We start from the raw sequence: 12,096 nt of genomic DNA, 5'->3' as shown, positions 1-12,096 counted from the left end.
TTCTCTTCCTATATTCTCAGTGATTTATTTAGCTCTATTGGATTCAACTCTTATCTTCATGCTGATCACACCCCATTCTACATATTTATCCTGTATCTCTCTCCTGCATTCCATTCCCGAATCTTCAATTGTGTCTCTGACATCTCCACTTGGAAGTCTTATAGCCACCTCACACTCAATATACCCTACACAGAACTTAGTATTTTTCTCTTGAAATTCATGCTTCCTTCTTTCTTCTCTATTTCTCTCAAAGGTTCCACCATCCATAGGCACTGGGGTCTTTATTCTTCCTCAATCCCAATATTTGATTAGTTGCCAAGCCCTGTCAATTCCACATCCCTAGTGACTCTCTCAGCTGTCTTTTCAAACATACAGCAATCATCCTAGTCTAAGCCCTCATCAATTCATGAGTAGACTATGGCAATCACTTCCTAATTTGTCTCCCTGCATGAAGGTTTTCCCCTCTCCAATACATCCTCCACATAGCTATCAAATTGACATTCCTTAAGGCCAGATCTGACCATGTCATTCCTCAAAGCCTCAGCTCAAGCCCTCCCCACTTAGAGAGTTCTATCCTGTTTCCTTAGTTTTCAGGTAATCCCTAGAACCTTGAATCACTATTATATGTGCATATGTAATATAATTTATATATACACATACGTGTATGTTTATACTTATATTATACATTCAGTTATTAACAAATATCATATTCTAGAAAATGTAAGACCCTTAAAAACATGGGCTTGTCATATTTACATTTCTATATTTCATATTTGTACCTAGCAAGGTACATGGCAAATAGGGAAGTGTTTAACTAATGTTTGTTGATTGATTGACAAATGGAGGAAATATATATATATATTTAGTATATATGGTATATTTTTATAAATAATATATATTTTATATATTTATATACATAATAAATTTTATAAAAAATAAGCTTAAGACAATGATTTCAAAGGAAATTAAACTGGTATCTTATAAGAACAAAATACATCTAAAAACTCTAAAGATATTTTACATACACATGTATACTGACAGAGATTTTGTATATTTTTATTATAGATGATTTGGTGTCATATAATTACCCTATCAGAATGGCCAGTTGCTGTTGCCAGTAATTTTCCTTTCTTCCAGTCCCAAATGCAGACTGTGTTTTTGGCATCCAATCCCACAGAGGCTAAACGCTAAGAAAAGAAAAACAATCTTGTCAACTGGAGATTATAACAAAGATTTTTTTCTATTCAGAATATCATCTGTGCAAGGCAATTTTTCCAAATTTGTGAAAAATTAGACAAAAACTAAAGACAACATGGTATGTGTTTAGCATCAATCTATGCTGAAAACTCAGTAATAATTGGCAAAGGATATGAATTGATTACACAAATAAAAGATATCAAATATTGGTGCCAATCTTGGATTCAGATTTTTCTCAAAAAGCTTCTCCTAAAATCAGTAGAAGTCATAAAGGGAGGCAAATTGAGGATAGGGTTTATCTCATACACTAATCCAATAGCAGATTGAAGAATCCAGGCTTCTGAAGTCAGGAAATTTATTAAAACTATTGAAATTGAAGAAACAACATATCATTGTCTTAATTTTTAAAAAAAGAGTAAGAGAGGGGAAATACATAAATGACTACATCCACTCTTCTTAATTGTTAATAACACACATTCAAGAAACTAAAGAATAAACTATATTTAATAAAGCTAATTTGGAACAACTAGGTAGCACAGTGAATAAAGTGTTAGGTCTAGTTGGGAGGGCCTGGGTTTAAATCTGGCCTCAAATACGTCCTAGTTGTGTGATCCTAGACAAGTCACTTACCCCCAGTTGCCTAGCCCTTACTGCTCTTCTGCCTTAGAATTGATATTTAGTATGGATTTGAAGACAGAAGGTTAGTTTTTAAAGGAAAAAATGAATCTGGCTTTCCAGCTTCTGATTGGAAATATTAAGACTAGAATTTTTCTTACAATGAAAAATATCTATTAAAAAAAGCAGCACATATAATTATGTGCAAAATCAAAACCAAATTAGCAATACATTTATACATAAGCAGACCAAATATATGACATAAACCTCTCAAAATTAAAGGATGGAGGGGAGTGCATACATAGAGAGACAATGTGATAAAGTGGGAAAAGTGCTATGTTATAAATCAGGAGAGTGGGGGTTTGGGGGCTAAATCAGGAACTAGCTAACCATGTAGGTTTTCGATTTCAGGAATATCAGTGTCTCTAAGAAACTAAGTTTCAATGCCCTTAGTTATATAATGTAGGTGATCATTGCTCCCCTCTTCTAGGATCTTCTTCTAGAATCATTTTGAGGAATGAGTGAAATAATACATTTAAAGGCAAACCATAAATATGAAAGTAGAACCCAAATATAAATTATTATTGTTATTTTGAGGGGTTCTTCATTAAAGATTGGTCTCCAGTAGAGATATTCACCATATAAATAATATGTAGCATTATGTCTATTATGAAAAAAAAAACCTTTATGCCATTAATAATCAAAGGTAGCTCAGTGGGCAGCTGGGTAGCTCAGTGGATTGAGAGCCAGGCCTAGAGATGGGAGGTCCTAGGTTCAAATCTGGCCTCAGACACTTCCCAGCTGTGTAACCCTGGGCAAGTCACTTGACCCCCATGGCCTAACCCTTACCACTCTTCTGCCTTGGAACCAATACACAGTATTGACTCTAAGACAGAAGGTAAGGGTTTAAAAAAAAAAAAAGGTAATAGGGTTCATTCTGAGATTTTTTTCTTAGGGCCTCTGAATTTCCATTTCTGCCACAAGAGGGAATGACTAGATGATGCCATTTTCTCACATGTGATACATATGGAATTTGGGTAGTTTTTACTCTGGAACTATCCCATTGCTATAGACATAGTGGACAGAAAGCTGGCCTTAGAATCAGAAAGAGATCTAACTGACCACAAGCAATTAGTAGTATCCTTAGTAGCAACCCAGACAACTCTTTAAAACTAGAAATTAAAGAATTTGTATGGATGTGCATTGGTAGAACTAGTTCCTCACTGTGAGAACTTGCTATCTTGATAAAATCACAGATATGGTCAAATTAAAAAAGTTTCTATAATTATGAGGTGGACAATGTCTTTAATTTACTTCTTTATGCTTTGCAACATTAATGAAAGAATCAAAACTTTTACTTATATAAGGTCACTCTGCATCCTCATTCTCTGCCCCCTTTACTCATCAAGGTTCCATCAGCAGCCCTTCTGCCCAATAGTCACCCCTCAGGACTCCTGGGTCTTGCCCTCTGCTCTTCTACTGAACTTAACCAAGAACCACTGGCCCCTCCTAGACAACCTAACATTTGAACTTTTCAGGAAATGCTCTCTCAGTTAGAAGGTGAGTCTTGAGCAGAGGGGACTGTCTTATTTTTCTATTTCTATTCATAGTGATGAGCTCCCTAAATGCTTACCATATAGCAAGTGCTTTCTATATGCTTTTCCATTCCATATACAAATGAAGGGCAAGGTTTATTTGCTAAGGGGATCAGGAAAAAAAGGGCAAAGAACCTTTATTTGAAGCAGCTCTTTTCGTAGAGGCAAAGAACGGAAAACTGAATGGATGCCCATCAATTAGGGCCCAGCTAAACAAGTTGTATCATTTGATTGTGATGGAATATTACTGTCATAAGAAATTATAAAAATGTTAATTTTGGAAAAACATGGAGAGACCTACATGAAATTATGAAGAGTGGAATGAGTAGAACCAAAAGAACATTATATATAGCAACAGAAATATTGCTTGAAAAATGATTTGTATATGTCTACCATCCAGAGAAAGAATTAGTAAAGAAGCAGTACATAGTTATATTTGTGTGTGACTTTTTTTTTAATGATGTCTTCTCTGATGGTGGAAGAAAGAGGGAGGGAGTTAAGTGGGTACATGAATATATCAAACTAATTAACTAATTAAAATCCTAATAAGGGTAAGAATGAGGATCCTCTCCCTGTCTCATCAAGTAACATCACTTTCTGCTCAAAAGCAATGCTCAACTGAGTGCCCAGTTTCCACACAGCTTCTGTGAAGTTTGGGTTTTTTTTTTGGCTGAATCTTCAAAGTATATTTGAGAAATACAGGCTCTACATCCATTCTCCCTTCGTCAGGGATAGTATGGTAACCCGTGGGAGAGTGTACCTCATGTATGCATATGGGAATTCTTTTCTTACTTGATTTGTAATGCTTTTTAATTAATGGCTTTGGTTTTGAACTCACAGATTCTCAGTCTGGCTGGTAAAAATAAAAATACTCGAGGTTTTGAGTGACTCAAATCTCTGGTAGTTTTTCTAGGCACCCATATGTGAGGGAGTATCTCAGGCATTATTCTTTTAAAAGAAAATCTGCAAAAACATTATAAACAGGTGACACCGATTTTCTCAAGAGTGAGAGAGCCTTAGAGTTGTAAGGGACAGCTGAGGTCAGAGAGCACAAGTGCTGGCCAATGCAGTAACTCACTCTATTCAATCCTCTAGATTAGAAGGAGTCATTTGGCTTATATTAGGATACCTTGGAGTCAAGCTGTTCTATTACTTGAATTAGAAAAACAAAGAAAATCAATTGAGATTATCTGTCAATTGTGGTTCCTTTAACTACTTTAAAGGCATTTCTATCATTTTTCATTGGTTGTGAGGTGACACACCATATATCTATTTCTGAGTATTATCCCATTGGATGCTGATGAGGGAATAAATGCATGCTCTGAAGCAATAGGTAAAAATGAGGCAGGAAATGCATCATGGGAAACAACTAGGAAGATGTTTTACTGTACTAGCAACTTGGATTGTTTGATTTCCCCTATAAAACAATTCTAAAAATAAAAGAAATGGGGTTCTAATATAAAATAACAAAAGCAAGAAACTGTATTTGTATCTGGTGTTTTAAAACAAATTTTCAGATATGATAGAACATACCTTGAAAAAGAAATGTTTAAGGGAAGATGTTTGCCACAACATTAAAATAAATATGAGTAGTGAATCTCTCTATGAAGTCTAGTATGTGTGTGAGTGTGTATATGGCTAAATTATAGTAAAAAATCAAAATAAGAGACATTTATGTTGAAATATAAGCATATAAATGGTGTACATATATGGACCTACACTAACCCAATTTATAAGGCTACATAATATATACATCTATAATACTAGAGCTTCATTTACATTGTATGTTAGAGGTTTTTTTAAACCTTTACCTTCTAGCTGTGTATTGGTTCCAAGGCAGAAGAGCAATAAGGGCTAGGCAATGGGGATTAAGTGATTTGCCCAGGGTCATATGGTTAGGAAGTGTTTGAGGAAAATTTGAACTCAGGACTTCTCATCTCTAGGTCTGACTCTCAATCTACTGAGCCATCTAGTAGCTCCTACATTAGGGTTTTTAATGAGCTTTACATATATCATTTCATTTGGTCTTTAAGAAAACCTGGAAAGTAAGTATTATCACTACCTTCAGATGAAATTTGCACCTCATAGTTTAAACGCTTGCTTATGGCCACATTATTCATTGACAATTTAAAGGTTTGCCTTTAACTTAGTTTGTAAATTTGAATCAGAGACAGGATTCAAATTCAAGTCTGCCCTGAATCCAAGTGTAGAACCCTTTCCAATATAACAGCATTCTTTTTTTTCCTTCCTTCCTTCCTTCCTTCCTTCCTTCCTTCCTTCCTTCCTTCCTTCCTTCCTTCCTTCCTTCCTTCCTTCCTTCCTTCCTTCCTCTTTCTTTCATTATCTGTCTATCTTTGTATCTATTTATATCTATCCATCCTTCCATCCATCTATCTTTGTATCTATCTATGTATCTATGTAACCATGGAAAAATGTTTCTAAAAAATAAAAATAAATAAAAAATAAAATAAAATAAAATTTACGGGAAAAATATTTCAGAATCTAACAACTTACTTGGATAAAACTATCCTAGAAAGCAATGTGGTGCAATGCATGAAATGTGAGATCTGGAGTCAAAGAGATGCAAGATTGGATCCTGATTCAATCAGGGCAAGTCATTTAACCTCTGTCTGAATCAGTTTCCCCATCTATAAAATGGGGATAAGAGTAGCAGCTAGTGGTACAGTAGATGAAGCTCTGGACCAGGAGTTGGGAAGAACTGAATTCAAATATGGTCTCAGACACTTACTTACTAGCTGTGGGACCACGGGTAAATCACCAATTGCCTCAGTTCCCTCAATTATAAAATGAGGATAATAAGAGAACTTGCCTCTTAGGGTTGATGAGAGGAACAAATGAGGTAGTCTTTATAAAATGTTTAGCACAGTGCCTGGCAAATTGTAGTCACTGTATAAATACAGGAATCCTTCCTACATCCTTTCTACATGGAGTTTAGGGCCCTGGCGTCCTTGGGATCTAGAAAATCTGCATAACATTTTTTGGCCCTCCCTTTGTGAAAAAAAATCTGAATTTTTCTCTTTTTCTTTTATGGGGTGTTTACAGCACCTTATTGTAAAATTTGGATTAAGTATTTGGTTATAGGTTCTATATAGGTCAATGTTAACATTTCTAGCCCTTGTGTGTCATCTGCTGGCTTTTACATTCATTTCATAAACTTTAATTTTTTACTTTAAAAAAGAAATTGTGTTTATTTATGGTATTTAAATTATATTGACATGACATTATACAATACCCTACAAATATTTTACGCATTTCCGAGCTTCTAAACTTTTTCTGTATTGTCTGTTGGCCTTCAGGTGTCATCTTTGGCTTTTGCAAAACTTCCCAAATTTCCATTTAATTTCACATGCCCACCAGTGATATATCAGAACTGTAATGGGGAAAGTCATGATGGATATCTTTAACTCATTCAATTCCTCTTCCTTTCCCCCTATATCCATTTTACCTGATACAGTTTCTCTAAAGAACTGCCTTTGAGAAGCAACTTTGTGTGGTTAGACCCTAAAGGGCCAGCCTCAGAGATGCGAAGACCTGGATTCTGTTTCTGTTTTTGATACACACTAGCAGAATAATACAGGGCAAAACACTCAATTTCTCAGGGCTTGGGACAGCCAAGTGAGTAATGGACAGAGTACCAGGCCTGGAATCAGGAGGTCTTGGGTTCAAATATGACATCAGATGCATCCTAGGTGTGTGATCCTGGGCAACTCACTTAACCCCAATTGCCTACCCTTTGCCACTTTTCGGTCTTAGAATGGATACTAAAATAGAGGTAAAGATTTTTAAAAAATAAACAAACAAAAATCCTCCTCAGGGTCTTAGGCTTAAGAAACTCTATAATTAGACTATAAATTTCAATTTTTAAAAAAGACTATAAACTTTGAAACAGCAGCTGATCTGTATTGGTAGAGAGTTCCAATCTGGAACAATACAACAAAAATTTTAAAAATGTTAAAGATACGATCTCATACCATAACCATCATTCTTTCCCAAGAAATCAATAAGGAGCTTAAAGAGATCACAGTGGCCAGATTGCTAGCTTGTATTTATATAGAGGTAGAATCATAATTTGTGGGATTATCAAGAAGTCAGAAGACTTGGTTCCCAGCCATTCATTATTCTTCCACTAACTAGCTATGTTATCTTCAAGTTACTTACTTAACCTTTGGGGGCTTTAGCTTGCTCATGTGTATAAGAAGGTTGGATTAAGTGACTCCTCCAGGCTCTTCCAATTCCAATGTCTATTTTTTCTATAATTTAGGATATTTCTCCATTTTTCAGAAGGATCAGAACTGTCTCAAATAGACTAAAAAAAACCCTGTTTCTGTATGTCCCGACTTTCAGAGAAGGAGATTTTACAAATCTCCTTAAAATCCTGTTCCTTTCGGCCACAGAGTCCCATCTACAGATTATTGTTCTCTAATCCTCACTGTCAGGAACCATAAAGTACACTGGCTGGAAGAACCATCAAGGCATTCCCATAATGAGCCCTGTCCCTCTGAACCCTTATTTTAAATCCTGGTGATTGTTTTTTAGGAAGTACCGATCATAGAATCTCCATAATATCTATGCTGCTTTAAGGTTTTACAAAATGGTTTATATGCATTATCCCCTCTGATCCTCACTGCAGTTTTGATGACATAGATACTATATTATGGAGATTATTATTCCTTTTTATTGTCATATTATAATAAAATTATATTACTTTTATTTATACTATATTGTATGATATTTCATAATAGACTATACAATTATATTCTACATTAATGACTATAATATTATAATGTGATTATATTGTAATAATAACAGGACTTATTATTTCTTTTTTACTGATGAGGAAAGTGAGGCTCAGTGATTTTTTCCATAGGGACGCAGCTGATAAGTGCGAGTTTGGATCCAAATCCACGTCCTTCATGGCAAGCAGTCCAACCTTATTGGTGAAAATCTATTCTGTTTTTAAGAATTCATAAGGCCTTCAAAAAACCCATTTCATGTACACGTTCAGTGTCAAGAAGCATGTCTTTGTTCCCATCCTGGTTTAGGTTTGCCCCCAGACTAAAAAATGGTCATCATTACAGCTTCTGCCTCTGCTTTGTATAATTAGAGACTCCACCAAAGGACCCCTATTATGGAGTTTTTCTGCTCATAGCCCTTTCACTTAACCAAATAATATTGTAAGTTACTGTAAGTTAGATTTTGGACACTCGAGAAAATAACTAAGGAAAACAGAAACTACAAAGTCTACATACCTGTCCATCTGAATCAAAAGCCAGACAAGCGATTCCATGTGTATGTACATCTTTAAGAATAGAAACTGTCTGTACATTATAAGAATCCCAAATGCAAATATAAGGATCCTTTCCAACTTGTCCAGTAGCAACCAGGGTTTTATCCGGGTGTAAGGCAAGGCTGAAAAAGATAGGAAAAAAGTCTAAGCAATATATATAATTGATCTAAACCATGCAAAACTGACCGAAGATAAAGAAAATATTGACTATTTTTATATTCTACAAAGTATTCCAACTTTTGTCACTTCTCTATGCCTATAATCTTAAGAGAATAAGTATTGAAATTTTAACTAAAATAATTTATCTGATTAATCTAAAACAATGTTTAATCTAAGCAAATACAGACAGTACAATTCAGTGATGAGAACATTTAGTCCAATTTAAACTGCTGGATTCCCATGAAAAACAAATGTGTCTATTTGGTTATATTTGGTTCATTTGAAAGGCTGATCATTCCTTTATGTGAGTTCTATAATTACTGTTATTGACTATATTTGCATACTGATTTTGAAAATATTGTTTACCTTTCAAGCTACCTCATGTACTTTTGAAAAAATGCTGACAACTTGGAAAAGTGCCCCATTTATTCAGAGTTAATTAAACCTGTCTGCAAAAATGCTACCAATTGTTAGATTTGTTATGATAGCAAAGCTCTGAGAGGTCACAGAGTCACCTGCTGTTTCTATGTCTGTCACCAAGGATTATGCATTTTTAAAATGAAAATTTCTATTTTATATAAATCACTATGCTCCAAAAAGAACTTCAAATGAATGTACTTAGGGTTTATTTGGTATTTTCCCCTATCAAAATAAATCTTATTCAAAACATCAACTAGTATTTGGAGGAATCTCTAGTAATAAGAAACTAGAAATTCAATGATTGTTTTGAAATTCCTAAATGGATAATCATCCTGTTTTTAAATTCACCAAATAAACATTAGACTATAACATTTCTTAAAAAATGAAAAGAGAGAGAAGGTAGAATAAAAGAATGAAAGGAAGGAAAGAAGGAGGGAGAGGAGGAAAGAAGGAAGGAGGGAAGGAAGGAGGAAAGGAAGGATGGAGGAAAGAAAGGGAGGAAAAAAGAAAGAAGGAAGGAAAGATGGGAGGAAGGAAGGAAAGATGGAAGGAAGTAAAGACAGAAGGAAGGAAGGAAGGAAAGAAGGGAAATAATTAATCAATAAGCATTATCAAGAGTCTATTATGTGCCGGACATTATGCTAGGTACTTTGAATATAAAAACAAAAACAAAATGGTCTTTGACAGCAAGGAGCTTACATTGCATTGGGTGAAACAACATTTACACATAATGGGAAGAGGAGAGGAGAGGGCAAAGAAGAAAATAAGCATTTGTTACATTCTATCTATGTTCCAGGCATTGTGATAAGAATTTTACAAATATTATCTCATTTGATCTTCACAACCACCTTGGGAAGTAGGTGATACTTTAATCTTCATTTTATAGTTGAACAAACAAGGACAAACAGTGGCTAAGTGACTTGCCTAAGGTCACACAGCTAGTAAAAGTGTGAAGATGGATTCAAACTCAGGTCTTCTTGACTCCAGGCCCAGGGTTCTATCCACTCTACCACCAAGTAATCTCTAATAAATTTACTCATCGTACATATGAGAAAATACAAAACATTTGTAAGTTAAAAACAACATAATTTTGTAGGGGAGGCATTAGCATCTGAGGGGACCAGAAAAATCTTCATGTAGTAAGAGAGCTAGATGTCATATTAGATGCCAAGTTTGGAGTCAGGAAGACATGGCCTCAGATACTTAACTAGCTGTGTCACCCTGGGCAAGTCACTTGACCACTACTTGCCTGTTTTCCATTTGTAAAAGGGGAATAATAGCGCTTATCTCCCAGGGTTGTTGTGAGGACCAAATGAAATAATTATAAAGCACTTAGCATAGTGTCTGGCATGTGGTTAGTGCTACATAAATGTTATTTATTATTATAATATATAAAACACAATAACAATATTATAAAAGCTCTTGTAACTTATAGTCTAATAGGAGAATATGAAACATAACTATAAAACAAAATAAATACATATGAAGTAAATACAGAGTAGTTTCAGCTCGTAGAGGCACTAGGATGGATGGAAGAACCAATGTAAGAGGTCGCTCTTGAAACTTTGAAAGAAGCTAGGGATACTGAGAGGTGATACTGATAAGGATGGACAATTTATGGGATGTCTGGCTCAGGCTTGTAATGGTTGTGGAAAGGAGTGGGATGTGCTCCTTATTTCCTCTGTACTGGCCCTGAATGTATCTTGATTCTGTCCGTGCCAGTCCTGAATTGGCTGTTCAGATCTCAGTGGGTTACTGTAATCAGATTCAAATTAAACAAGTCTGCTTGGCCGTATCTTATTTCAAAGAATATCCAGGATGACTGGTAGAATGCCAAAAGTTCTATGAAACACGGTTTGTAAACCATTGTCTTAGGCAATCTATCATCTATTTTTCTCTTTTAATGCTTATTTCCTGGTTTTGGAGGGGAAAAGCATTGTTCCTTAAAGAGTATCCCTTGAAGAAGTGATTTATTAGGGCAATTTATTTTTAAAATATGGATCAAAGGGACTTAGAAATCATTTATACATTTCAGATCTTCATATAACAGTGACATACTAAATGTTCTTTTGTGTTAAATAGCTACTTAGGTTAGAAATATTTCTATTACGGCTGCTCTTCCTTTTTTTCCCTTTACAAATTGATAATAAACCTCCAGACAAAAAAATTGTGCAAAAACTTGTGTCAGAATTTCATTTTGCAAACAATTTTTTTGGGTTTTAAACTGAAAAGGTCACTAGTCTAAGACTGCTATCATCAGCTCAATACCTTTCTGATATCTTTCTTTCACTATCTCCCTGAGTAGCTTAAGAGAATTCTGTTACTTTTCCTTTTACAGACCTTCAACTTCTCCATTCTCACTACACAGTGATTCTTGATATTGTTATTTATCTACTTCTGTAAATAGAATAGAAACCCTTCCCCCCTTCCTTCCTTCACTTAGCTATTTACCTTCTCACCAATTAACCTTAAGACAATGATTTTTAAAAATCACTTTCCCTTCTGTTCATTCACATCGAAGGACAGATTCTGTGTGTCTTCTAAAACGTAATTATGTTGTATTTCATTATACTTAAATTTGTTTTTTATTCAAAAACATAATTTTGGGAGGCAGCTGGGTGGCTCAGTGGATTGAGAGTCAGATCCAGAGATGAGAGGTCCTGGATTCAAATCTGGCCTCAGATACTTCTAGCTATATGACTCTGGGCAAGTCACTTGACCCCCATTGCCTACCCTTACCACTCTTCTGCCTTGGAACCAATACGATTGGTTCCAAGACGGAAGATAAGGGTTAAAAAAAAA

General features: G+C 35.0%; 1 protein-coding gene across 1 annotated transcript in view; it reads right to left on the bottom strand.

The window, feature by feature from the left end:
• Window positions 1-12,096, bottom strand: part of EML6 (EMAP like 6) — a 301,241-nt gene that overhangs the window by 148,700 nt on the left and 140,445 nt on the right. Inside the window, exons 2-3 of the mRNA XM_044659473.1 lie at window positions 8,678-8,837; window positions 1,089-1,187 (exon numbers count right to left, since the gene is read on the bottom strand). Coding sequence (XP_044515408.1) covers window positions 1,089-1,187; window positions 8,678-8,837 — 259 coding nt within the window. The remainder of the gene's footprint in view (window positions 1-1,088; window positions 1,188-8,677; window positions 8,838-12,096) is intronic.

This window comes from Gracilinanus agilis, chromosome 2 (assembly GCF_016433145.1).
Source record: "Gracilinanus agilis isolate LMUSP501 chromosome 2, AgileGrace, whole genome shotgun sequence".
In the NCBI taxonomy this organism is placed as follows: Eukaryota; Metazoa; Chordata; class Mammalia; order Didelphimorphia; family Didelphidae; genus Gracilinanus; species Gracilinanus agilis.
The sequence above is the reverse complement of the archived record's forward strand: the minus strand, read 5'-3'. Positions and strand labels throughout refer to the sequence as shown.